Source organism: Mus caroli, unplaced genomic scaffold, assembly GCF_978045245.1.
Source record: "Mus caroli unplaced genomic scaffold, Mus_caroli_1 scaffold_7, whole genome shotgun sequence".
In the NCBI taxonomy this organism is placed as follows: domain Eukaryota; kingdom Metazoa; phylum Chordata; class Mammalia; order Rodentia; family Muridae; genus Mus; species Mus caroli.
In genome coordinates, this window is record NW_028227262.1 from 120,749,751 (window position 1) to 120,777,464 (window position 27,714).

Here is a 27,714-nt window from a genome sequence, read left to right on the forward strand (position 1 = left end):
TCTAGTGGTGGTCGTCCAAACACATGGACTTATAAATATTTACTTTGAATCCCAAAGACATCCCAACTTGGACACCATGTGGTATCTAAGCAACATACCACCTTTTCTTTTTCTTTGAATAATGGTGTTAAGTGAGATGAAGTCCTCTGAGAGCTGCCTTAACATTTTAAAAGGTTTCTCCATGGTGCCACGTGGTCCTGGCTGTAATGCCCATTCTTGCATGAGTGAAGGAACTTTTGGGGCATAGTGTCACTTTGAGCTAGAGCTTGCTCATCCACCTACCATATCTGCCTCCCTTCATCTGACCCCACTGTGAGGTAATGATAGAGGCCTTTTTGTCCCCAACCCTCAGAACAATAGCTTCCTGCAACTAGCAGCACAGGAGATACTAAATGAATAGGCAGGCCCATTCCCACCTTCAGGTAAACAAACAAACAAACAAACAAGCAAACAAAACCCACCAAGACTTTGCTACTGGCTGGCAGTAAAAGTAACTGTATATAGTTTTACATGTGCTGGTTTCCACAATGGCTCCACATAGGCTGCAGGTGCTGTGAACATGCTAGGTACTGTTTGAGGACTCTGGGTCTGCAGCAGGAAGAACTGCCTCCTGTGTATATGCACAAGGGCACCCTGGCTTTCCCACCTGAGCCAGGACCCCAGCTCACCCCGGAGGTTCCCAGGGGTCAAGCTTGTGGAGATGGACATCCACCAAGGTGAGAGCCATGATGTAGGGGAAAAAAAATCACAGGCCTGGGGCCAGGAGAGCTACTTTCTATTCCTGGGCCTGCCATTAATAAGCTGGGTGACCTTGGGTAAGTCACTTTGTCTCTTCTCATCTTGTAAAATGAGTCTGGACAGTGATAGCTAATGCTTGAACTTGAGAACTCATCAGAACCACAGAGGAAACATGTTAAAAGTAGATTCCCAGGCCCCAGCGCCACACAGCTTGGGGCAGCAGTCCAGAGTGAGATGGATCAGTACAATATTTATATGATAATGAATCTAAAAACCCGAGCATCAGAAGCACTTGCCTATGGTTAAAAAATTCCAATAGTGCTGCCCACCCCCTGTGGTGCTATCTAAAGGCAATCACTTTTAATCATCTGCTTTTGATCTTCTGGGGGTTACTATCTTATTGCTAAATAATACGCCAGCTCTTGTTTCATTGACTTCAAACACAGCCCATTGTCTTCCTGCTCTGATAGATGGGGACTTAGCTCCCTTGTGCCACCCCGTTCCCAATATAGTTCTGACACTATTTTTGGCAGCTGTATTTTAATGAGCACCCCAAGTGATTCTGATAGAGTGGGTCTGCCAGCCATGCTTTGAGAGGAAACTGCCCCGGGAGACTTTTCAGTAGGCACCCATGTTCTCTCGTGCATCTTAACTGCAGGCTTCTTCCAGTCCCTCCCCCAACTCCTTTTTGCAGTGCTGGGGTTTGAGCCAGGCCCCTCTTCATGCTAGGTGAGCCTTGCACAGCTGAGCTCTGCACCCAGGGCTGACCCCTGATTCTGCTTGGCTTCTAGATGTGCTGATATTTGCCACCCCTGCATGTTCTAGAAGGCTGGTTACACACATTGCTCTGGGGTTGGGTGGGCTGTCAAACTGTTCTGCTTATCATTCTGCCCCCCTCCCCCCCTTTTATGAAGTGCCTCCAGTCCTTCAGGTGCTAACATGGAGCTTTCTCCTTCAGGGACTGGTGTGGCTATGGCCCCAGGAGACTGCTGAGCTCTGCCCTCTTTGTAGCAACCATTCGTGGTGGTGTGTTCAGAGAACTCAGAGGAGAATGCAAACGGCGATGCTTATGCCACCTCGTTGAAGAAGTGAGCACACGGGGGTCTGTTCAGCAGGAGTCCTCTACATAAAACACCACAGCCAGGGGGAGCCGAAAGGTGGAAGCACAAGACAGGCAAAGTCATCCATCGGATAGAGGTCAGAGAGGGGCTGTCTGTGGCTGACTGGGAGGGAGCTGCTGCTGGTCGCTATCGGGCTGAATGTGGTGCAGCTTGTGGAGTTTTGTTCATGTGTGAGCTAAGCCCCTGGTGCACTTTCCTGAATGTGTTCTTTACACACCTGCAAACCAGGGAAGGAGCAATACCAAGTAGCTCTCCTTCCGTCCTCCTAAGGGGCATCTGTTTACACAAGCCCTTCCCTGGGAGGGCTCAGGTAGGCAGGGACAGCAGGATCAGTAGCCTTGCTGGTGTGGTTTAGGAGTAAGGCTGGAGCTGAAGCCTGGTGGCTTTCAGAAGGCCAGCGTGGCACTCCGCAGTGTGAAGCAGCCTGCTGGGTCAAGGAAGTGGCTGGAAACAAGACCCAAGCATATCTCCTGGGAAGGATGACAAGACACCAGGGGACCAAGACTACTATGCCATCTCCCCCACCTGCCAGCAGCCAAGCTGCCGGGTAGAGGGTGGTGTATGGGCCCCCAGCCCGCCTCCCCAGGCTGCTGGCCAACCTAGTGTAAATATTATTACACTCCCACGCATCTGAAGGACGTTAATTATTAAAACACATGCCACCCAGGGTAGTGCACTGTAATTAGGTTCAAATTAAATTAGCATCCTCTTGTAATTAGGACATCAATAACCACTCTTGAGGCTCCAGCACTCTTGCCCCTCCCTGATGCTTCCCACCATGGGCTAATGCAAGGAAAAGGGGTCCTTTTGACTAACTCTCCCCAGGACATAGGAATAATCAAGCCCATAAATAAAGGGAGGCAGCTGGTGAGGCCTTTCCTCCACGGCCTGCCTTCTCTGGTGGCCCTGTGTGTAGCAGAGAGGAAGATGATGTCACTGCAAAGGGGCTTCATGTACCAGTATCTCCCTGTCGGTCATCAAACCCCAGAGTTCAAGGAATTCCCAGGACAAAGTCAGAGAAGAGCAAACCCTTCCTTATCTGTCAGACCAACTTTCTCTTCTCCCCCTGGGAAGTTTCTCAAGCCACTCGAGCCAGGGGCTTGAGACCCTTGAAACTCCAGGACATGACTGGGTTTTCTTCGTGTACAGCACTGGCTGCCTCCTGGGCTGGCGAACAGGCTCCAAGGACCTCAAAATAGCCCTGACTCTTTGCTGGTCCCAATGCCGTGCTAAGTGCTGTCTGCGTATTAACCTGTTTAGCAGAGAGGCAAGAAGGGAATGAACAACTGGGGGCAAAACTGGAAAAGCACAGGGAAGGGATATAATCCATGGTTCCAAACCCACAGAGCAAGTCCAGAAGTCCAGGCATTCTGGGGCTTGCCTGCAAGTACTGATGCGGGACCAGCATGGATGGAGACAGAACACGCCAGCGCATTCGCACCTGAGTGTCTCCTTCATGTGTACCCTTAACACGGGACTCCTCAGCAGCTCAACAGCCGTGGCAGAGAGAGGCGCAGCAGGCTGGAGCCTGCAGCAGAGGCTGCCTACCCGGCAACTGCCCTGACCTTTGTCTAAACTAGCCTTGGAAGAGAAAGGAAATAAGAAGTGGGAAGGCTCAGGCATAATTTCATGTGGAAAACTATGGAAGGCTTATCCTTGGGTGCAGATGTAACCAAGGCAACTGTTACGATGGGGAGATGATTTCAGACCCTTTTACAAAGAGTGGGTTGGCATCTTGCCCCTCTGCCGATTGCGCTCATTGTGAATGCACAGCGCCCTGCCTTGAGGCCTTACTGGGAGCACTGTAGAGGGTAAAGAAATGAGCTGGGCATCCATTCTCTTCTCTGTGGACCAAGCGAAGTAAAGCCATGGTAAAAGCATGACTGCCTACTGGGGGCCGGCAGGGTCACCTAAGTCACCACCACTCTGAGGATTTGGCAGACAACCCCAAGAGTTGCGCAGAGTCCCGGGGCTGCAGTTCCCTTGACTGCAGAGGCTCTGAGACAGGAGCGCTGGTACTTGTTCTGAGCAGCCCTGAGGGGCTCAAGAGAGAAAGCAGGCGCCCGTAGGATTCCCGGACTGACTCCATGCTTCCCCAACCATCCCCTCACTTCTCATTTCCAAAGATGTGCTATCATTGTTTTTTTCACAACAGGGTCTCACTGTGTAGCCCTGGCTGTCTCCTGGCACTTGTGGACCAGGCTGGTCTTGAACTCAAGAGATCTGCCTGCCTCTCCCTCCACAGTGCTGGGCTTTAAAGGCTTGTATCACCATCACCAAGCTCAAAGATGGATTTACTGTTCTTTAAAATTATGTGCGTGTGTCTATGTGTGGGTACGGCCATGACAGTACAGGAGCCCTTGGAAGCTAGAGGTGCCAGAACCTCTTGGGGCTGGAGTTTACAGATGGCTGTGAGCTGTCTTAGCTGAGTGCTGGGAACTGAACTCAGATCCTCTGCAAGAACAGTACATGCTTTTAATTGCTGAGACAACTGTCCAGCCCTTCCTACTTGGTTCTTACCATTTTTGCCTCTCATCCTACACAGGCACCAAGAGCAAGAGGAACACCCCTGTGTCTAAAGATGTGTCCTGAGCAGAAGCTCATGTGACAGCTGCCCAGTATTTGGGTGGGATGTCTACTTCCAGGGATAGCCAGCCTACTTTCACTGATGCCTCAAACGAAGGCCAAGGCAGCTTTGGAGTATCATCATGGGTCAGGAAGGTAGAAGGTCAAGCCATCGGATTTTCTCAAAGTATGTGTGTAGTTAGGGTAGGGCCACATGCATGAGGTGGGTAGCCTGTGTCTAGGCTCTTTTTCTTTGCCCATCCCTCAGAATGACCTGCAAGTGATGGGCCTTTCACTGCCATCACATGGCTGTTCCAGGCTTTTCCCAGCCCATAGTTATGGACTACAAATAGTTCTACATGGCTAAACCTTAAAGATTCTGAGAACATTCATCAGAGTCAGAGCTAGCTTGCAGCAACAGGTCTTTCAGAGCAAGAGCCAGTTCACAGCAACATGCCTTCTTCACTAGATCTGAGATCCCTCTCAGAGATGCCTGCTACTTTAGCCCTATTCTACAAGGGCTTTTATCTATCTATCTATCTATCTATCTATCTATCTATCTATCTATCTATCTATCTACCTACCTACCTATCTAATGGAGACTGAACCTCGGCAAGCAACTTTATCATTAAGGTATAGGCCCGGCCATTTTAAAACTTTTTTTAAGTTGCTCAGGCTGACCTTGAACACAATATAGTCCAAGATGGCTTTAAATTAATGATCTTCCTGTCTCAGTCTCCTGAAGTTGGGGTATGCCCCAAACTACCAAGCCCAGCTTATTGGCAATCCAATGTGAGCCCACAGTAGGAACTGGGAGAGTCCTCACTGGGATCATGCTATGGATGAGCCTTGGGGACTCTGGGTACTGCAGCCATGCAGACTCCGAGGCAGAAGTCCTGGAGGACAGTCACATGCAGTGAGTCCAAGGAGACATCTGCTCTACTGCAGCATGGCATGGTTGGACTTAGCAGGCCTCAGCCCTGCCTAGACCTCTATACGCAGCCTTGCTTTCAGGGACTGTGCTCAGGCTTCCTCCTGGCTGGGGTCAAGAACACAGTGTTCTGGCTCTGCCACGACAGTAAGGCTGCAGACAGCAGGTACTATTTTATTGGATCTCAAAAGCTTTAAATACAGACCAGGCTGGTGAGGGGCAGATGTGGGCACACCGGAGTTTGAGAACGGATGTATCAGAAGACACATAATCAACACTTGGGAAGAAGGGTGGTCTGGGGGACAAGGTGGGTGCCAGCTGACAGCGGCCTCTGTGTCACGGTTATACCCTTCACTAACACAAAGCCTTTCATGGTTCTTTCCTGATTTGAAGACAATTAAAAAAAAACCAGCCCCGTCTTCCCAAATAAAAATACAAAATCATCTGGGAGAGACTGGACGGCAGCCTCTGTGCGGGTCTGCCCCCAGCTAGCCTTGGGCTCTCCACCCCAGCTCCAAAGCTACCCACGACAGAGGAGGTTTCTGTACACTGAAGCAAGCTAGACCCAATCTATACTCCCTCAACCAGGTCTGGAGTTGACAACAGCTTCCTGGCAGAGGGAGAAGGTCTGGCATCAGCGGTGCTGGGGGCCAGGCAAGTTCTCCTTAGCGACTGTAGCCAAACTCATCAGCGTCATCAGCACGGAAGTCTCCATAGCGCCACAGGTTCAGCTGTGAGAGAGGGAGACAGGACACGACTCTTAAGGGACCTGTGACCCAATGGAAGCTACCAGGCCACGCCTCTCAAACTCAACCCCTCCATGACTCCCAGGCAAGAACTCACCCTGGCACTCTTGGCTGATTCCTGGGCATTCAGGTATTCTGTGATCTGAGGGACATAGAAGATGGGAAGTGGTCAAGATGGAGGTGTTCTTGAATGAGCAACCAAAAAATGCTGCTGCAGATGGGTGGCCCCCAGAGAAGACTAGCACTTAGAGCAAGCTGCAGGCTGTACAGCCACATTGCTCTCTGGGATTGTTCAACTTTGCACTGGCTAATCCATGTGTTCACAGGCTTTTTCCCCTTCATGTCCCACCTGGCTATCTATTCCACCCCTCAACTCTGATAAAACACTACCTTCTTCATGCCAAGTACAATGACCCCCATGTAAAAGCATGCATTCTGCTCCTGATCCTCTGGACTAGACTTCTATTTCTCCCTTTTATTTAACTTATGTTCGCCTTCTCATGCGGAATAGAAGTTCTACAAGGTAGGGGTAAGGCTTGTCTCTTTTCATTATAGATAGTGAGCAAAAGGAATTCTAGGTATCAGAGACATTATAAACAACTTTATATGAGGACAGTAAGATAACCAATGCCTCTGACCCACACACCAATAAAACACTATGTGGACCTATGGGCCAGGGAACTGAGGCTAGGAAAAAGAAGGGCCTGGGAAGGGGAGCAATGAGCTGAGCAAAGAGATGAAAACTGGAGAAGCTGGTCCTCATACCATGTTTCTCCATGGGGAAGAAGTGGGGGCTACCTGCTTGCTGTCTAGTCAGTTCCGGCCTGAGAGCTATGGAGCTGAGCATCCTAGCAGTCTTTCTCTCTTTAGAACGTTCATAGGTTTGCCACAGCTGGGAGATAGGCTGGCCTATAGTGAGGCCATGGCTAATGCTTCTAGGGGGCTAGACACTCATAGTACCACATGGAGGCACTGCAGATGACTCAGAATCCACAGATGAAGGCAAGAGATGAAAAGAGCAAGGGGAACTGAGTGCTCAGCTCCAGAGGACAGCTAATAGTCTCTCCATCTCATGAGCCTAAGGCCCAGCTTCCTCTCAACGATGAACCCTTATCTCATCAGTGGGGGTTCCCAGTAACCTGGGTCCTGGGACTTTCCAAGTAGACTGGAGGAGCCTTGAGATAGAGTCTTTTGGAACATGGCTATGGGTGGTCCTGGGTAATAGGACTTGGAGACTGTACGTTAACAAAAAAGACTGGGAGGGAGCCAGGTTTTGACCCTCTGTATCGCCCCTGGCAAAGTTCCCTAGCCTGTCGACTGGGGCACAAACAGAGGGAAACTTTCTGCTCTAGTTTGCAGCTGCATTCTCAGCCAAACCCGCAGTCAATTAATTTGTGCTTTAATTAGATTTAAAAAAAAAAAAAACCCAACAAACCCAAATCCATTATCTTTCCCCAGCAGGACCAGGAGGCTGGTGGATTCTCAGCTTCCTAACTGGCTCTGGGTGTAGTCCCCAGTCCCTCAGCTGTGATACTGCTGATGATGCAGGGTATGTGCTAAGGGCCTGCTTCCAGGATGGGGCCCTCTCCAAATCACATACCACTTTCTGGAACTGCTTCTCCTTGCGCACCTCCACCATGACCAGTCCTTCCTTCACCAGGCCCAGTCCCACATCGCCTTTGGAATCTGCAAACTGCAGAGTGACGTGGGGGCAGCTGGCGCTCAGGTGCTCCACATTGAGCAGGCACTGAGTGTTTTGGATGTCCCGCACCACACTGTCCACAGCATCTGTGCGCGCGTCCTCCTGGATACGGATGCAGCCATGTTATTGAAGGGGACGGGTGAAGGTCAAACAACAGCTACCTGGGTCTCAAGGCCTGTCCTGTGACCTCCAGCAGAGTCTGTGACTGTCCCCTGTGGTGTCTGTGACAAACAGGCCCTGGACATGAAGAAACCCTTCCTCTACTCAAACACAGAAAACACAGAAAACACTCTTATATCCAAGTTTTGGGCACCCACTCACCTGGCCTGTTTCTGAGGAAAAGTGGCTTTTCTCTGCCCCAGACTTACCTAATGACTGGCCCCTCTAAAGCTCTGGAGTCTGGCTCCAGCACACAGACCCTATCAGACCTGTTGTCTTTACCACACTAGCATCCTGGATTGTCGTCATAGCTCCCCAGCCTCACAGACACTCCTCCAGCTCACTGTGCCTTTTGTGGTCTGTTTTACCCTTGGCACATTTCTGTGAGCAGGCAGGGAGTTAAGGGTGATGACTCCCACCTTTCCACTGCTGCTGGAGGCAGCTCTACACATGCTGCTCACACACCTTTGCTCTGAGCACTAGGTGCCTCCTTGAGGCTAAAGCCCCAGCCTCCTTCCAGAGCTCTAGGTCTTCTTTCTCTTCTCCACTGGACCCTGTGGAGACCTGAGGAGATCCTCCAAGCTCAAAGTGATCCCCTTTCCCTCGGCCAAGAACAACACATCCGTGTGTCAGGAACTCAGTGGCATCTTAGCTCCCTCTGTCTCGTCTCACCTCTCTGATACTGTCACGTGTCTCTGAGACTGATTCTCCTCTCCTCTCCTCTCCTCTCCTCTCCTCTCCTCTCCTCTCCTCTCCTCTCCTCTCCTCTCCTCTCCTCTCCTCTCCCTAACCCTCCAAATGGGCCTGGATTGGCTGCCCTTATCTCTAGCCTAGCCTGTTATGGCCATCTCCAACCATTCCTCCCACTTACAAAGCTTTCAGAAACACATCTGACCATGTCACACTTCCCTCCCTGTCTAAGGTATGGAGAATAAACTCCATACCTTGTTAGGACAGACAAGAGCACAATGTCCAGGCCCTATGTTACCTTTTCTCTTCTCTCTTGCCACTGTCTGCTACTCATTAAGATCTAGATGTGGGAATGGAGTCTATTCCAGCACACCTAACTCCTCAGGTCTACCCTAAAGAACTAACTGAACTGGTACCATGCCATCTTGTCTGTGGCATCTTCCCTCAATTTCCAGAGTCAAAGCTACCACTCACAGCTCCTGATCCTACCAATGACAACAGACAACGCAATACATTCCCATCTTCTCCTGCCAGCCAGTGAGCTGCAGCAATGGCTGTGTTGACAGTCAGTCCCCTCTGAAGAGGACAGTGTCTGTACTCACATCTTGGGGCACCTGGATGAAGGCGAAGGCATACTCTGTGGCTTGAGCTGGCAATACACGCGTGCTGAAGGCAGGTGGTAGGGTGCCCAGGCGGGTGGATGGCAGGATCTCTCTCTACAGAGGAAGCACCAGGACAACATCACACATACAGTGGTACCCCTTGCTTCAAGCACAACCCTCTGTGCCAGGCTGCTGGACACGTCTGCTTTGGGCCTCTCTAGCTTGTTCTTCGGCTCAGTTCTGTTTTGCTAGTCTCACAGGCTTCTCTAGTTGGTAAAGCCAACTGCTTGTGGACCCTTTATTGGCTCCTACTAACTATGAGAGTCATGCAGATACCTGGGCTTCCTCATCATTCCTCCTTCCCTCTGCCACATGGGCTCCTGCTAGTACTCCATAGGGCAGGGTGCTCACATCAAGAAGGATCCTGGCAGTGCTGGGCATGTTTATGGTTCTGGCCCTGGTAGGTGGAGTCACTCCAGCCTGGCAATACCTCTTCACTGCATGCTCCCAGGTAACAAGATGAGAGCATGGCCCTCGTTCTGGACTTCCTGCTAGCAGATCCTCATGTCTTATCCTTAAGCGATGAAAGGACAGTAGTCAGCCACTGCCACACCTCAGAGTGTCAAGTCCTTTAAGATCTATCAGTGTTTCCAGGCCCCTGGCCACATTTACTCTGCTTTCTAGTTGTTCAGGGGGTCTAGACTGTTTTATGAAGAGTAGCGGTGACCAATATATATGTGTCATCAGTAAGCTTAGTGGGACATTTGAGAGAAGGACTTGATCAAGGAGGCTACTGTGCCCAATGGTCCCTGCCTTGCCTGTTTTCCACCCTGGTCCCAGCACTCACGTTGCCGTAGTCGATGTAGAAGACATGCACTTTGGCAGGGGACTCCACCTTTTCTACCCGGGCGCGGTACCTGCAATGGCATCAAGGTCAGAGCTTGTAAGATAACACTAAGAACCTGATCTCCCCGTGGATCCAGCATTTCCAGCCCAGGGTCTCTGGGTGTTACAGGGACAGTTTTCAGAGCAGGGAAGCCCAGGCTCATGGAGCTGTGCACAGCATCCACAGGAGCTGCAGTAGAGCTGGGAGCACAGGAGGAAGAGGAGGAGCACGGGCAGCAGATTAATATGTCCTTGGGGCATAAAGCAACAAGAGTAATGACTAGCTTGATGTCTGCTGTTTAAACCCAGCACACCAAACGGCAGTTGTAATTAGCTGGCAGATCTGTCTGGAAGGCCTCAGCAGGGAACACATCCAAGTCACTCTGTCACCCTGGGAAGGCCATGGGCTCTACCCTTAGTAGATCATACATGAGTGACCTTCTGGCCTAGATGTACAACTGTTTGAATCCCAGACAGGAGAGGTGGAGGGCTGGCTGGCTGGTCTGTGCTCACTGTGAACAAACCTCCGACTGACTCCTGACATCATTCTTCCTGTGAGGGCAAGGGCTGGGTTGGAAGGCATCAGTTGCCAGCATTACTATCCTGGTGTCCTCAGGAGAGAGGGAGTGACACCACTTTATCCTGCCACCTCTGGAGGCTGGTTAGATGACAGTCCCCTGACCCCTGGCCCCCGTCTGCAGAGGGATACCTTGAAGACCTGGCAGAGGCTGTTACCAACAACCCCACAGAAAGGAAATGCTTGTGTGAATGCCTGCCGCTTTATAGGCCTGTGCCCCAGGATATTTCTCCATCCTACGTAAGCCCCATTGCCCTGCTGTTCCAAGTGGCTCACCATTCTCCATCTACAAATTTGGCAATGCAGAACTCTCCCCGGCGGGGGGCGTAGGACCCCTCAACAGGAGGGTGACTGGAGATGTCATTGCGCATGTTCTCCATCAGCTTTTCCAGCTGGGTGCCTGCAGGAAAAAGAGGGCAGTGAGACTTGGGGTCCCACTCCTGATGAACCTGGGGACTAAGCATGGTGTGAAGTTCCAGGGGGCTCGAGCACTGGCTCCCTCAGCCCATGCAACAGAGTTCTTTGTGGCTCTCACTCAAGAGGCTTCATGGCAGCCATATTCAAAAGCAAACTTGGTGACCTGCTAATACCAGGGTCTTGCAGGGTCTACTGGCCATGTTCTAATGCACTAGCCATGGCTAAAGGAGCCCTGGGGAATTGCCTGGGCCTTCCAAATTATTTTTCAAGTACTGGGGATGGAGCCCAGGGCCTGTGCATGCTAGGGAACTATCCTACTACTGAGGTCCATTTCTTGTGGCTAGGTCTTAACTGAGAAGGTAGGAAGGAAAATAGATACTGAGCAAGGCAGAGCAGCTTCTAGAACAGGGCTGAGACTCTGGACCCCATGACTAGCAGGAGCCAATCTGCCCAATGTCTCTTGGGGGCAAAAGGATGGATCACTTACAACCACAGACAGGAAAGGACCTCAAAGTCAGAGCCTTGAAAGATGGCAAGTAATTCTGAGTGGGGCCCAGAGGCTCTACCTACTCACAGGCACTCTGACCCCTGTCACCCTGTGAAATTCATCTGGAACAGCATTTCCAAGTGCTGCCAGGCCAGGGCCCTCTCAGTGCCTGCTCTCCTGCCTGGTCTCCCTGGCTGAGGGTTGTAGCCCTTGTTGCTTCCCTATAGCTACGTGACCAGCCCTGGCAGTCCCTGAGGTCAACTCCCTTCTCTGGCTCCGTCCTGCAGTGGCCTCCTTCCCTAGCCCGGCTTTGCTAGCACAGGCTCCCTGTGGCCTGTCCTTTCATGGCCCTTCTGACCCAGATGCTACTTCAGCCTCACAGCCTCTTTGCTCCCTTCTGTCTCATAGGTGAGGACAGGGCTGGTGATGTATAGTCTAAGTGTGGTATTCCTCTCTCCCTTCAGGGCTGAGGCCACTCTGTAACAGGTTAAACCTGCCACCATCCACTGTCTAAGTTCCTTGTCTGTGTTTATGTTTTTGCCATTACACTGTGAGCTCCTTCAGGGCACAGACCATAGCTCACTTGATTGTTTACTTGCACAGGCCTGGTAGGATCCCCAGTGCATGCAGGGTGCTTAATAATTCAACCACCCTGAAATGATCTCTGCATATGCAACACATGTTGTCTTCCTGGGCTGCTGTGCACCCACGGTCCTGGCACTCATTCAACTGAGTGTGAGGCCTCTGGGCTCCTCCAGAGTGCTCCCTGCCCAGATACCCAAGCTCCAGGCACTGAGAAGCAGCCTTTACATTGACAGGTTTGAATTCGGTCTACTTTTAGTTTATTGGATTTTTAGGTTCCCAGGCAACAGAAAGGAAGAGGCTCATGCCTCTTGCCAGCAGCCACAGCCTCCTGGAGGTCCTTATATAGGGTCTGACTGGTCACCTGCAGTTAATGTTTCTATCAGTACCTGTGTGAAGATGGGCTTTAATAGAAAGGGGGGGGGGGCAGGGTGAGAGGATGTGCCTTGAGGAGTCCCAAAGGTTCAAAGAGGGAGGCTAAAGATCCTGGGCTTATTTTCATGGATTGAATAGAGCCACCTGAGGGTTGCAGCCTCCTGGTACTGTTAGAAGCCAGTGACAACATTCTAGGAATGCTAGCTTTCTATGGGCCTCTTTCTTTCCTATTTCTTCCCTGGACTCCACTCTCTCCAAGTATCTTGGCTTTCTGAGCAGCCAGAGACAGCCTGATAGGGTTCCCTGATGAGGGAGTCAGGCAGGAAACGTGTAGCCTCAAGCTCTGCCTCTGAACGCAGTGGGGCCAGTTAAGGAGGTCCTTCCTAGGTGGGGCCTGTGGGTGGATCTTGTCCCTGGGCAATCCTCTCTCAGGCTCTCCAATGGCTACTGTAGCTGTTCTTCCACTCACCCACAGACCTACTTAGACGCTGTGCGGTAACACGCCTTTCCCATCAGGCAGCCCAGTCCGGAAAGCTGGCTGCCCTCAGGAGAAGTGAGTTCCCTTATCAACCTTCCCCCTCCTTTCTCTTCCCAAGCAGAGCCTGCACAGGATGAGGAAGAGAGAAGTTCTCCTGGTGAAATGACAGCACCACAAAAGCAGCTGCTTGGGAAATATCATTAGAGGGGAAGTGGCTGAGACAGGCTGCTGGCAACTTGGAGAAGATTTGGAGGCAGGATTGAGGAAGCTAGGCAAAAACCATATCCTGCCATTCCTGGGGCTGCCCATATCTGCATATCCCTCGGCCGGGATTTGGCTCCTTGGACCCAAAGGTCTAAGAGCTTGACCCTTTCTTCCCAACAAAACTGCTTCTGCCTAGAGCAGAGTGAAGAGGAGGGACGTCAGGGGAAGGAAGGGTGGCTGCCGCTAGAACGGTCTCTACTGAGATGGCCATCGGGTGGTGGACTGAGCAGAGGAGAAAGGAGAAGGTCCTCCACAAAGACTGCCAGGGGATAGCTTCCCCTAGAGACTGCTTGTTGCCATGGAAACTGGCCACTACAATTCTACACTAACCAACCTCTGTAGGAGAAACCACCTCAAGGAGAGGGACAAGCTTGCACCCTTCTGGTCCTCTGTAAGAAGAGGGCCCCCTGACCATATCAGACAATCTGCTCCATGATTCCTGACACACTTAGGCAACAAATCCTCACGCTCAGGGCTGCCAGGGGTGTCTGGGAGTAAAACCATTACCTAAGAGTCTCAGAGAACCACCCAGATGAATCTATAATGCCACCTGTCCTCAGAGGACCTGCTTGGCCTGCCACATGTCCACTCCAGGGCTCACTTGTGGGTACCAGAGGTGACATAGTCCCAGTGCGATGGAGGCAGGGGCAGTAGCAGTTGTAAGTTCTGTGGGGGATCTGTGAGGGGTCAACACACAGGCACTCACCAGTCTCCACATCTTGCACATAGAAGTGCAGGTCATCTGTGATCTCCGTCACAAACACTGGCTTGTAGCTGGCAGAGCGCTCCTTCTCCTCCAGCACAGGCATTACCTCCTCCACAGGCCGCTCCTCATAGTGGGCCCAGACCTGCAGGTGCGGTAGTGAAGACAGGGTAGCTGAGGGGGACATCGGTGAGGACCCCAACCAGGGGCTTTGGGTAAATAGACGTTGCCCTTGGGTAAGTCTGGGCTCACTACAGGGCTGATTCTGAGCAGGAAAGCTGGAGTCTCTGAAGTTCCAGGTTAGAGGGTCATGATTCTGACAGATATCAAACTGGAAGCTTATTTAAAAACAGGCTCCAGGATCTCACCCCAGGCTTATTAAATTAGAATCAAACCGAGTTCCAGGTGATCCCCCAGAGTAGAGTGTGAGGATCCCACCAGTGAGCTGCCTTGGCTTTGGGCAGTCTGCTCAGTCCCTCTAGTTTCAAACCTCCACCTCCCTTCCCACAGTGCTCTGCAAGGTCACTCTGCAGGCCATTTCTATGGCCACCCCTGTTCCTGAGGCACTCCTAGCTGCTGCTGGGAATGGGGGACTTGACTCTGTGAAGAACTGTTTTTCTTATGCTCTGGATTCCTCACCTCCAGCAGGTTGCTCTGACCTCAGCTCAGAGGCTGGGCCACCCTCTCCACACTTCCCTCTCTTCCTGCCTTCCTTCCTTCCTTCCCCATGCCCTGTGCCAGAGCTGCAGCAGCTCAGAAGCTGATTCGACGTGACAGCGCGTCAAGTCCAATCCTGCGGCCAGGAGATTAGCCAAGTAGTGAGGCCTGTCAGAGCAGGGGAGGGAAGTGGCTCTCCAGCTGAGTAGGAAGTGGATGGGGAGGCAGGAGACAGGACCACACATGGCATCATGAAGACATGTACAGAGGAAGAGGATGATATTAGCCTGAAACCTGCGTGCTTACCAGTGCCATGAACCTTCTAAACATTCTCTAAGTATCAATCCAGTTGAGCCTTACAACAACCTTTTTGAATGAGTATAACACTATTCCTCTTTTGCAAATGGGGAAAGTGAGGTGCACAGGTGTGCAGTCAGAAGTAGGCCCTTGGTGATGGTTGGGTGTCTGGAAGCAAGAGGCAGCACAGGGGGCTCTGGGGAAGGCTTAGAGGCATGCACATTTACCCTTTATCTCGTGTTGACTTTAACAAGTGATCCCTGGGTCTATTTTCTTTGATTAGAACATTAACATCCAGTCACTGACGTTCTCAGCTAACAAGCAGGTTCTTGGGTGGCCCCTGGAAGGAGCTGAAAGGCAGGCATGCTACAATTATGGAACCTCCTTGAGTCACCCCAGGCTTACACTTCTGCCTTTCTTCCAAAAGGAGAGGCAAGAGTTTAGGGGATATCGAAGGGAATGGCTAAGCCTAGGCCTAAGTTTTCCATCATTCCACACAGAGAAAGAAGTGCCTTCCACAATGGCACGTGTAGGGCTTAATCTGGCTGGGTTCCAGCTGCCAACATCCGTCTCCATCACTACTACTGCTGTTCTCATTCCATCACCCAGGGACTTAAGACATGCACCAGCACCAGCCCCAGCCCTGGTTGGCCAGGAGAAGCAGGCAGTGGGTGCTAATGCCCACTGTCTACGCTAACACCTCAAGTTAGTCAAGTTCCCTATGACAGGACAGGACAGTCATGGAAGCTTTCAAACAAGGCCTTCAGCTCTTTCCTTTAGGCTTCTCTGGCTGGAATGGGTCAGCTTAGGCAGTCATTCTTATCGACTGGGCTCCCAGGTCCTCTAGAGCCCTTGGAACTCCACAGATCAATAGGACTCACACAGCCTCTAAGACAAGGCTGTCATCACTGCCTTAAATGGGCTGAGCCACCGCCAGCCACCTCTCTGACCCAGCAGTCTTCTCCTTCCTGCCAGCACCCATGCTTCTCACCCTCGATCTCTCAGCACCCTGGTGCATGCCTGCTTGGGTTGTCTGTAGCCGCCCTTTCCTCCCTTCCCTGCTCTGCCTACTCCTCTAGCTGCCTCCTTCCAGGCTTGCAGCTTGGTAAAGAGATGAGGCCTCAGTGCTGGCTGATGGAGAGGATCTGAGAGCCCTTCAGAGACCAACCCTCCCCCACCCTACTTCCTGGGCTGTGGCTGCTGGGGAGGGCTCTCCTCAGCTGTGTTGATGAATCTGGAGCTGACTGACAGGGTGAGAGCAGAAACTGCTAATGAGTCCTCAAGTGAAAGAGCCCTAGGCGACAGCACTGGGTTCCCTCCCTGGGGAGAGGGGGCGGAGCTTTGTTCATCACAGGCTCAGGTGGGTAACAGGCTGAGGTCACCAATGATGCAAATGAAAGTCTGACAGATCCCCCTGTCCCCTCCAACCCCAGGTCGGATAGCTCACCTGGCAGAGGGAGTACATACTGCCACCTGGGATGTGAAGACAATGAAAACAAGGTGCCTGGTACCTATGGAGTGGCAGGTGCCGTGGGCTGCTGAGAATCAAGGGTAGAAGAGGGAGAGCTGCTCCTCAGGGAAGGTCTTAGACCTTGAGTCTAAGTGAGAATTCAGCTATTTGGATTTGGCTCTTTGGTTCCTTGTTTCTTTGGGAGGGAGAGAGGGCAGCTAAGCTATTCCTTGGGACTTGGTGCCCAGTGGTCCTAGGCATGCTGGCAAATGCAGCGTATCTTTTTGGTGTGATGGAACCAGTTCGCTAGGATGGGTGTGGACCTCATCCTTAGAACACACGTCTATTGGCTGATAATGCTCTTGTGTAGAACAAGCTCATGAGGAAAGACAGACAGACAGACACACTGGGAAGGCCCCTTGGCAGACAGGTGCTACTTGTCCACAGCCTCAGGAAGCTTCTGAGCTCACAGCCCTGCTATGTTCTTGTTTGAGGGAATCTTTGGGGTGGATGCTGCTTTTCCTGGACCCATGGGAGCTGACTAGGAAAATTCAAAGGTCTTTTCTAGAAGGAGCAGTAACTGTACAGAGTCACTCCCAGGTTCTTGGCAGAGGGAGGGAGGGGCTGGGAAAGACCCCTTATGGCCAAGGAGCTATGAATCTTGGCTCAGCAGCAGGGCCTAGGCACATGAGGAGCCTGGTAATTAGTTTCCCCTGATCTTGGGTCACTTGTGAGTGCATTTGTGTGGTGATGTCTTCTTGAACTCTGATGGTGGCAGTTAGGGTTTATGGCCAGGCTAAAGAAAGATTCTCTTCTGCTGCAAAGCTGGGGTCACGGTGGATCTGTCTTGGGGCAAGGCACTGCTGTGACCCTTCACAGCTCTAGCTACAGACCCTGACCCTTCCCTCCTCTGCTTCTGCTGCAGGCTGTTCTGCCAAGCAAGTTTCTGATTTCCTCAGATTCCTAAAATATCTGGAACTTACTAGGGTCCCCTTGCTGCTGCAGCTGTCACAGGGAAGGACGCTATTGTGCTGGGCACAGGTGTAAGTCAGAATAGGTTAGGAGCAGAGGCTGTGTCTCCTCCTGGTTTCTGGCCCTCCATCCTTTCTCTATTTTGTGCTTTTTCCAGGGAGCCCCAGACCCTCCTCCTGACAGGAAAGAGAAATGTGCCAAGGGACTCCATTGGCTGTCTAAATCCTATTTAATATCCCTACTCACTAGGCTCCAAGGGTGTGGCTGGCAAGGAGCCATGGTGGCAGAGGCCTTCAAACACACAGCAGGGTGGCCAAGCTCAATAAAAACTAATCAATGGCCAATCCAGCCCTGTTCAAGGCCCTGCTGGGATGAGAAAGGAGGAGGGAGGGGAGGGGGCGTGGGGGGAGGAGAGAGAGAGAGAGAGAGAGAGAGAGAGAGAGAGAGAGAGAGAGAGAGAATATATCTGTGTATGATTATGTGCCACCCGTGATTCCCTCCTTGTTCCTGCCCAGAACCACTACACATAGAGGAAAGGGAGGGTTGTATGGGACACTGGGTGGCATTAAATAAACCCAGCAGAGAGGCAGCTAAGGTCCTGAGGAGGCAGCTTCTAGGCTTCAGCACCATCAGGTTCCTCCAGATAGATACACTCACTAATGCATGCACACACGAGTCACTGTCCAAACGGTTCTGCACATACCTGGTCTCTCTCGGCATTTCCCTTGCTGGTTTAGCCCGTATGTATAAACGTTTACACACTGTGAAGGAATCTTTTATTCCTTAGCAGTGAAGCAGCCTTCAGGAGGTCACAAGTGGAAGATGCTGAGTACACCTGAGATACCCAGGATACTGTCACCCAGCTGGCTTCCAAACCCCTCATCAACTGCTAACCCAGGGTCACTAAAAGGTTCTGCGGACAGAGCTGTTCCCCAGAATGAGCTCCCTGGGAGGTGGAAGGCCAAGCTGGCTCCTCTGGATCCTAAGTGAACTGGGCTTTGCTGTAGAGGGACTCATGGGGAAGGTGGCCCAGTATAGAGGGTTGGGTACTGCACTTTAACTGGACTGGAATAAAATGTGCAGCTCATGTAAGTGATTAATCACTGGTAACTACTCCTTAGCATCATCAAGTGGCAGCAACAAAACGACAACTTGGGTTCTTTCAGACAAGGAGAGCGGCCCTGAGCCAGGAGGTAGCTGCTTTGGCCTGAGGAAGAATATGGCGTGTTTAGGGGCACAAAGCCCCCAAACACCTATTGGCAGGTTATCTTGGCTTTGGGAAGTGAATCTGAAGCCAGATGGCTGCCCTATGGGGAAGAACATATTTATTCTTGGAACAATTTATGCTTTAGCATGGCTGTCCCACGAAACCCTCTTCAAGCACAGAGGAGCTCTGACAGATTGGTGGCCAGCTGATTTACCCTACTATTAGGCAGCTATAAGTCACTGGGGACCAGCTCCCACCCCAAAGCCACAGAGTTCCTTAAGAGTCAATTTGTTTCCAAAAGCTTCTTTGGGTCCACCTCCCTTGTCTCTTCAGTGTAGTATCTGGGACTGGCTGTAAACCTCCTGTTCTAAGGGCTCCATGCATCTCTTTGGACTGCCACCCTAAATGGGAGTGGTAAGGAAATTCACAGGTGGGCTGTCCACTTCCTTGGTGGACACTGCCTGAGAAGGGCAGGTTGACCTTCAGGCTTTCACCAGTGGTGTCCTGGACAGTGCTTCCACTGCTCCAATGTCATCTTCCAGACTGTCTAGCTGTAGGTCTGGGACACCACTGGGAATCTTCCAGACTGACAACTCTGGCCCACTGAAGGTCTGTGTCTGGCTTAGGATCAAAGGTGCCTAAGCTGGCACCTCATCCTTGGCCCTTTGGTGTATGGGAAGGGGCAGGTAAGAAAAGAGCACATGCTAGGGACTGACTGTCACAGTCTGTTCTTGGTACCTTCTCTTTCCTCTGCTTGGCAGCTTCCTCAGCAGACAGGAGAGGCTTGTAGTAGGCACTGCGCTCAGCAGTGAAGTGGACCTTGGACAGTGCTTGCTCCACCAGTAGGACAGACAGGTTAGCCCCATCCATGTGCAGCCAGCCAATGAAGTTGCCAGCCTTATCCATGCTCTCTACCTCTACCTCCACCTGGAAACAAAAGACAGAGTACACGTGTCAGCTCATGGGCACAGTTCTGCAAGCTCGAGGCTTGAGAACAATGGTACCAAGCTCACGTCTATATTCATTCTATGTAGCAGAAGCAGCTAGAACCAGAGAAGTTCTGAGTGAATGTACTGACACGGGCGCAGCCATGCCAAGGACCCCAATGCCCCTGCCCTGTGGAAGTGGCAAAACCTTCCCCAAGTGAGGCTCAGAGGGATGGCAAAGCCTTCTTGAGTCAGAGTGTGAATGCTGACAGTGTGCAGAACATCTCCACTGTCGCTTTCTCCCCACCCATGTTTACCGCCTGAAGACTGCTCCTACGGAAATTAGCTAAACCTGCCTCCTTGTTCAGCTGTATGTAAAAATCCTGCCTTCCTGTTTATCGCAGTTCAGTAAGCCTGCGTCTGGGTTCAACTGTATAGAATGAAAACACTGCTTCAGCTTCTCCATCAGAGGGCGTGCCACCGGATCCCAGTTTTTCTGTGTTGTGTTGTCTGTCGGTTCTTTATGTCCTCACTGACCCACTTAGGTCAATCCCTGCAGCTGTGCAGGGCACAGCACTCGAGACTCATCATTCCGAGTTCTCTTCCCCCTTCCTTTTGGCAGAGAGCTGCTGGGGTGCACCTGACTCACTTTGGCTGAAGGAGGCCCTCTGCTTAGCTGTGCCTGTGAATGTGCGTGTGCTCGCATGCATGCGCACGCACGCAGGAGTGAGGGGAGAAGCAGGCTGAACGTAGTGCCCCCTACCCTTCCTCATCCACCCCAGCTCTTGTGGGGAACGCAGGCAGGCTCAGGAACAAGATAATCCCTGGGGAGAGGGAGACTGAATTCTTCCAGGAAGAACTGAAAGGATTAATGTTTAATGGAGTCAATTAAGGAGGCTTCCAGAAAGCCAGGGAAAGAGAGGAGAGGACAGGTAAGGCAGGAGGGCATTAGCACAGGGCCAGTTTGGGGGAGCAAAGCAGACAGGTAGGGTCATGACACTGGGTCAGAGTCTGAGGGATCTTAGACACTCTCCATGGAGGGCTTTGCCCCTAGGGCCCCAGAGCTGGCACAGACTCAGTTCCTTCAAGAGGGTGGTCCATGGTTGTGTCTTCTGGGGAGGCTGACCTGCCCCCTGACCTGCCCCTATCTCAGAAAAGCAGTAGCCCACGATAAATTCCTTTCTTGAGTCTCTCTAGACCCTCGTTCTTCCTCAGCTATAGGGGTCTTTAAAAGCCTTTGCTGCTAAGTGTAAAAACTTGTATTAATTTAAATGGCTTCAAGCTCGATTAAGCAATAAAATGAATGTCTAAATACCTGGGAATACTCAAAGCCTGAGCTGGTGCCAGTGGCAGAGGGCTAGAAGGAGTGAGAGTGGGCAGTTGGGAAGTACCTACCTACTCCATAAAGTAGACAGAGATGCCTGGGGAGGGGCAGCAACAAGATAATGAGGATAAAGGGTCAAAGGGGCAAGACCAGGAGGCAGGACCCTGACCTCATCCTAGCTTTCACCACTTAGGCCCATTCCTAATCCTCTGAAGAGAAATGGCAGTTTAGATTGGAGTGTGGCAAAGGGGATATGCAGAGTCCACTAACGTCTGAGGAAAAGAATGCAGATTCCAGTTGACTTTCTGGTTGAGTTTTGCAGGGATGCTGAGAGGGAATGGACGGATGGCAGAACCAGTAACCCGCAGGCAGCTTGTCTTTTTATGCTGCCTCCAGCAGGCTAAGCTCACCCTCTCCCTGACTCCAATAGCTTGTCTCAGGAGCAGTCCCTCCTTCTGCTGAGGTAATAATGCCGGCCCTTCCAGCATCCAGACTTAGGACCTACAGCTCTTCATCAGAGCTACAGGTAGTGGGAGCAACCAGCAGTTAGTGCCTGGTAGATGCTGAGGCAGGATTCTCCTTTCTCTGAGTCTAGCAATTAGCTTGTGAAGAAGAACAGTTGGTGCATAAGAGTTTGATGCTCTGATCCACCTTGCAAAAGCCCAGGGCCGTGCAAGCCTGAGTGTTCTGCAGGGAGAGAACTGAGTGAGTTGAAGAGGCCATCAGGCCTGCAGTAACAAGATAAAAATGTGATGGGTATGATGTCACTGTGAAGACCACCTTTCCTTTGTCTTAATTTGCTAAGTTTTACCAAACAGGCTAAGGCCAAAAAGCAGTAGGTCTCAGAGGAACTCGGGGGCGGCAGCGGGAAGAACAGACAGGCTGGTTGCCTTGTAGTTCGAAGCTCAGGGGACATGTGCCCAGCCAAAAGCAAATGGGGCTGGTTCAGTTCCCAGCCAACATGGAATCCAAGCCCATACCAGTCTCCTCCCTCCCTGACCTGTCTTGTTCCACACTTCCAGTAGCCAAGTGTTTCCCCCACCACAGACAAACAGACAAGCAAAATAGAGGGTGACTCCTCTATATGGCCACACAGCACCCCTCCAGGCTTGGCAGCCCCCCCTCCCCAGGCAGATTGCAGTAGGCCAGTGTGGTTTTCTGCAGCAGGTTGGGCTGTTGGCACTGATGTAAGAAATACAGAAATGGGTTGCTGAGGCAACCAGGCAGGAACAGTCTCTCTCATCCTACACAGTGCCACGCTCAGACCTCACTACACATGGCAAACCCTAACTGAGACCAAGTTTTCTGAAGCCAGAATCCAGATGCTTTTCCAGGGTTTGCTAGGGAGAACCCACAACTCGTGGATATACCTGGGGCCAATCCACCAAGGAGCAGTGGACTCTCCCTGGCAAGCAAGCCCAGACCACATGTATCCAGCTTCCTTTTGACTGCAATCGATGCGCTAACTTGGGCTTGACAAGTCCCCAGGCCCAGCCAGCAGCAGAAGAGAGAAATCTCTGGCCTTGGGCAGTGCGCTGCCACCGATTCTACCTGGGGTTGTAGAGGGAGATAAAGCTGTCGCCAGTGGGGCCCAGCTTCCTCTTTCATTACAGCTGCCAATGATAGTAATTTCTCAATCAAACAAAGGCTCTTGGGGGAAAGTGTCCCGACTACTGTTTCTGTAGGCTCCTGGTCTCTGCAGTCAAGTCCCATGCTATAGGCCCACCTTCCTAGACATACTTTGTCCTGGATAAATGCTGGAAGTCTGTGACACTTTATTGGCATAGAGAATTATGGGCCGCATGAGCTCACAGGGTGGATTGTATGCGCAGCCTCCTCCACTCCTCTTTTTTGACTGATTGCTAGGAATCTGTGGCTTAATACACAAATACACAGGACCTACACCTATACAACTTCTAGTTCTTTGTTTAGCTCCAGGATTCCAACTTCTGGGATTTCCTCCTCACTTCCCCCAAGAGAGCCAAGGACGGCTGTGCTGATTTAGAGTTCAAGCTACTTGGAATATTTACGAGGCTGAGGCAGGAAGCTCACTTGAGCCCAGGAGTTCAAGGCAGCACAGGCAGCTGTGTAAACAGACATGCTTACAGTGAGAGTAAGAAGGAGAAAAGCGGCTAGATACTGACCTTTAGGTTTTTTTGGTTTTTTTTTTTTGTTTTTTGTTTTTTGAGGCAGGGTCTCCTTGCAACCCAGGTCAGCCCAAACTCATTTTATTGCTAGGGATGACCTTGAATTCCTGATCCTCTTGGGAGATAGATCCTTCCATCTCTCAAGTGCTGGGAGTATGCCATTATGCCTGGTTTTCTTTCCTTCTTCTTATAGTGCTGGGAACCAACCCAGGGTTCCATGCATACTAGGCTGTTCCTCTACTACTGAGGTGCAGCCTCAGCCTGCACAGTCCATTCTTATTAGACACAGTAGTGTTATAAAGTGAACACTGAATCAGAAAACCCTGATCTGTTGGGCCTGGTGGTACAAGCTTTTTATCCAGTACTCAGGAAGCAGAGGCAGGTGGAGGATCTCTGTGAGTCTGAGGTCAGCCTGGTCTACAGAGCAAGTTTCAGGACAGCTGGCTCAGAGGTTAAACACTGTCTGTTCTTCCAGAGGGCCTGAGTTCAATTCTCAGCAACCACATGATAGCTCATAACCACCTATAATGGGATCTGTTACCCTCTTTGTGCAGGTGTACATGCAGATACAGCACTCATATACATAAAATAAATAGATCTTAAAAAAAAAGAAAGAAAACATAAAAATAAAACAAAGAACAACAACAAAAAAAAAAAGAAAAAAGAAAAAAGAAAAAAAAAAAAAAAGAAAAAAAAGAAAATACTGAACCACTATTCCTAGAGAGAATAAAAGCTTTAGGAACCTAGTAGCCTATTATTACCTGTTTGTCAAATGATTAATATCTAACCTTGCTTTAAATGTGTTTCTATTTAAAGATACCTTATTTAATATGTATCACTGACTCATTTACATTGAGCTCTCAGACAATAGTACCATAAGAAATCAGGCCTGAATGACCGTTAGGTAATATGTATGTATTTTTTTTTCTTTAAGCTACATGCCAGCAGCACTCTTGCTTGGAACCATTTTACTATGGCAAAAACCACTAAGAGAAAGCATTGCTCTTTGCAAAACTCAAAACACTAAACAGGTCACAAAGAGAATAATTTTATACTCTGAGAGCTAAAACAAGAAGGTGGAATTATCCAGGCATACTACACTGTACCTAAAGGACTTGGGAGACAGAGAGATCTCTGCATTCAAGGCCACCGTAGGCTGCACAGAAGAGTTCCAGGCTAGCTAGGGCTACATAACAAGAGGAGACCCCAATCTAAAAATAAATAGATAAATACAAGTTTCAAAGCCCTAGGCAAAGTGGTCCATGCCTAAGATCCCAGTGCTGGGGAGGGGAGGTACACGTAGGAGGACAAGGAGTTCAAGGTCATTCAAGTTTAAGGCCACGGCTGGCTCCATGAGCTCCTCTGTTAAAAAGCAGCCGCAGTATGGCTCTGCTCCACCTGAGACGGGACACGCCTGACAAGGAAGGCAGGCTTCCTGCCACTCTGCATGTTCACAAATGACTGAAAAAGCACAAGAGCTGATCTTGGGGTTAGTGAGTGTGGAATTGGCAAACACCAAACCTGCAAATGATGAGGACTGACTACACATAGCTGTATCTAGGGAGAGCTGTTCCTTACAAGTTGCCTCAAATTACAGACATTAGCTACTGTAGATTTAGTCTTGTGAAATATACAAGAAAGTTCCTCATGCCCAACTGGCAATTGCAAACATTAACTGAGATCTTACCCATGGAGTGCTGTGCAAACTGAAAAAAAAAAAAAAAAAAAACCCAACAAGGACTCTGATATAGTTTCTAGCATCGTAGAGTGTTTCTGAAATGAGCTGGATGCAACAGTTTCTGTGGGAGGACTCATACAATGCAGGTGACATCAAGGGATTGGGATCTTAGGTGACTACCATGGACTGTCATACTCGAGGAGTGGGCACGGTCTTGCAGGTACCCAAGGGTAGCATATACTTATATACAAGCAGACAGATGGAGGCTCTTGAGTCTCTTATTGGGTATATGACAGAGCAGAGACATAAAGAAATGATACTGGGGAAGGTGGGGACTTCTTGACAGACTCTAAGGGACAGATGGTGTCACCATGAGGCACAGTGGCTTGGGGTAGTTAGTTAAGGCAGAGGTGTGTCCCTGGGAGTTGAAAGACACTCCTGTTGGCCTTACTAGTTTTGTCCGCACCTCTGCCCTCTGCCCTTGGTGGTATCAGAGTGACTGAGTTTGAAGCTGCTGGACCCCGAGCTAGACCAGTCCCAGTGTGCTGCATTCTGCTTAGTTTCAGTGTCACTTCTTCTGGCACCACTTGCAAAAGGCCACCCTATGAACACTTGGAGAATCAGTTTGCTTCTTCTGGCTTTCAGGGACCTAAGTGCAGCACAGAGAAATGTGGAATGTGGAGATAGGTGGCCTGAGTTCAAATCCCCTCACCATTTGTTTACACTTTAGTGAGTCACTTAACTTCTTTGTGCCTTAAAAACAAAACAAAACAAAACAAAAAACAAAAAGCAAAAATACCGTGCTAGAAGCTTGGGGGATTGCAGCAGTACCTACCCAGAGGGTTTGTTATTATGATTAAATGAGTCCCATGTAAATGTTTCTCCATGATTTTCTCTGCTTCCTGGTCGGAGCACTTGTTTCATGTTCAATCGTCTTCATCCTACAGTTAGAATGTCAGTTCTACCGGGGAATGAAGCTTTTTTTTTTTTTTTTAATACTAAATAAACTTTCCAGAGCTTGGGAGCACCTACTTGGGTTCAGGGATTAGAAAGTACATGGTTTTGGGAATCTGAAGGACTGTGGTTCAACCCTTAGCACTAGTTGTGATTTTGGGAGCAGGACAAACAACCTCTTTTGGATTAGTTTCCTTAACTAGAGAGAACAAGGAAAGGTAGACCTGTGTACTAAGTGGGGTAACATGAAAATGCTCTTCTCCCATAGGCTAATGTCAAGAGCTTATAGCCTGGCTCTACACATCTGGGCTGTACACAGAAGCTATTTTCCTTGATCAAGCTATATACTGAGCTCTGCACATTTGTGGACCAATCCCTGCTTAGTGAGCCCTGTCATTCTCTGAACTCTCTAAATATCTTTGGTTTCTTATACTGGGGGTCCTTATAAAACAAGTGAAGGTTAGCCAAATGGGGTTGACAGGAAGTGCTCAGGTATGGGTCACTGTCCCCAAATTCACCCAGACAGATGCCTTCCATGCTTGGTGTGTGTGCTCTCCTCACCATCAAGCTAAAGGGGATGGGAGCTGAGAGTCAACCATGCTCAGGGGGACAAAATACTAGACACACTGGACCTGGTCTATCTATGGGCTAGGGCAGCTAGGGGACCTTCTGCCTCACAGTGGGACACACCCTCCTGCTCCCAAGCACATTAATGTGCCACTAATGAAATTGTTCTGGCTTATTTACCAAATTAATAAAATGGCACAGGCTGTTAATCTGCATGTTTCCTAATTACTGAGGAAGAGCTCCTGGTGCCCAGGCAACACGCACACCTCAGTGCCCACCCAGCTGGGCTGTGGGCTTTTTATTTTTGGCTAAGGCTGGGTAAGGAAGGCAAGAAGAGTGAAGGGGTAAGGGAAGGGAGGGAGAACTGGGAGCAACCACCGGGGCTATGGCTTGGAGCAGAGGGAGGATGGTGGTGGCCAGCAATTTGTGTCATTTCTACAGCTTCTCTTTCAGTGGCCTCTGTGCCCTCACTTCCAGAAATATATACTCGGTTTCTGTCTCCGTCTTCAAATTGTCCCCCTTTCCCCTCTTGTCTGGAATCTGTCCAGCTTCTTAACACAGGAACTACTTCAATCAGACAGGCAGTGGGGCTGAGTCATTCTCCTGTTCTAAGTGGGAACATACTCCCTGCCTGGGGTGCAATGCAGGCTGGGGAGCCACTTGGGGTTTGCCAAGGGTGTGGAGGAAGGGAGAGAAAGAAAAGCTAGGTAAGGTTGACTGTTTGCTAATGCCTTCTCTTAACTTTTGGACTTCCTAGCCATTTGGCTTCCAGATTCTCTCTCAAAGTGAAGGAGGGGTGGAATTGAATATGTGTGTGTGTGTGTGTGTGTGTGTGTGTGTGTGTGTGTGTGTGTGTGTATACACTGGGGTGGGAGACATTATACGACTGCCTAGGTGTTAAACCATAAAGGGAGCTCTGAGCTCAACTGTTCTAGGGTTTGGTGTCTGTCCTAACATCTATTGCAGATGCTGATCTGGACGCCAAGTGTTACTAAAGGACAAAGGTATATAGCCACATCCTCCTCCTGAAGCTCTTTCAAGGTCCCAGTGCAGTGAGGACATGGGAAAGAAGAAAGTATGCATTAGAGGTGGTCTCTGCTGAGTTAAGTAAGCTATCTAGGGTACCAAGGACAAAAGGAAGATCAGGGAAGGACAGCAAGGGGAATCCACACTTCATACAATGAATGCAGGCAGCCAAAGGAGATAGTCCAGGTGGGATTTACTGGCTATGGACATAGGATCCCATACATATATACCAGCTTTTCCTGTGTTTTCCAGGAAGATGGATAACAGTAGTATCTCCTCGAGGGCACTGGCATGGCCTATGCACAATGCCTAAGGCAGCACAGAAAATGACTAAAGCCTCCAGTCAGCCTGAGCGCCAGGGGTTGGGAGCCCACAGAATGCCCCAGGGGTGCCCCAACCCCAGCCCAAGGGCACCTGGAAAGGAAGACTGACTGTGTACACGGCTGTGCACAGATGTAGGTTTGTTTCTCCAGAGGGTGGACCAGGA

At 50.4% G+C, this 27,714-nt stretch overlaps 1 protein-coding gene across 1 annotated transcript in view; it reads right to left on the minus strand.

Moving 5' to 3' along the window:
• Positions 1-5,509: 5,509 nt before the first annotated feature.
• Positions 5,510-27,714, minus strand: part of Snd1 (staphylococcal nuclease and tudor domain containing 1) — a 404,634-nt gene continuing 382,429 nt past the window's right edge. Inside the window, exons 17-24 of the mRNA XM_021164222.3 lie at positions 19,344-19,532; positions 14,026-14,167; positions 10,993-11,116; positions 10,102-10,171; positions 9,255-9,368; positions 7,702-7,905; positions 6,199-6,243; positions 5,510-6,086 (exon numbers count right to left, since the gene is read on the minus strand). Of these exons, the coding sequence (XP_021019881.1) occupies positions 6,021-6,086; positions 6,199-6,243; positions 7,702-7,905; positions 9,255-9,368; positions 10,102-10,171; positions 10,993-11,116; positions 14,026-14,167; positions 19,344-19,532 (954 nt within the window). The 3' untranslated portion in view covers positions 5,510-6,020. The remainder of the gene's footprint in view (positions 6,087-6,198; positions 6,244-7,701; positions 7,906-9,254; positions 9,369-10,101; positions 10,172-10,992; positions 11,117-14,025; positions 14,168-19,343; positions 19,533-27,714) is intronic.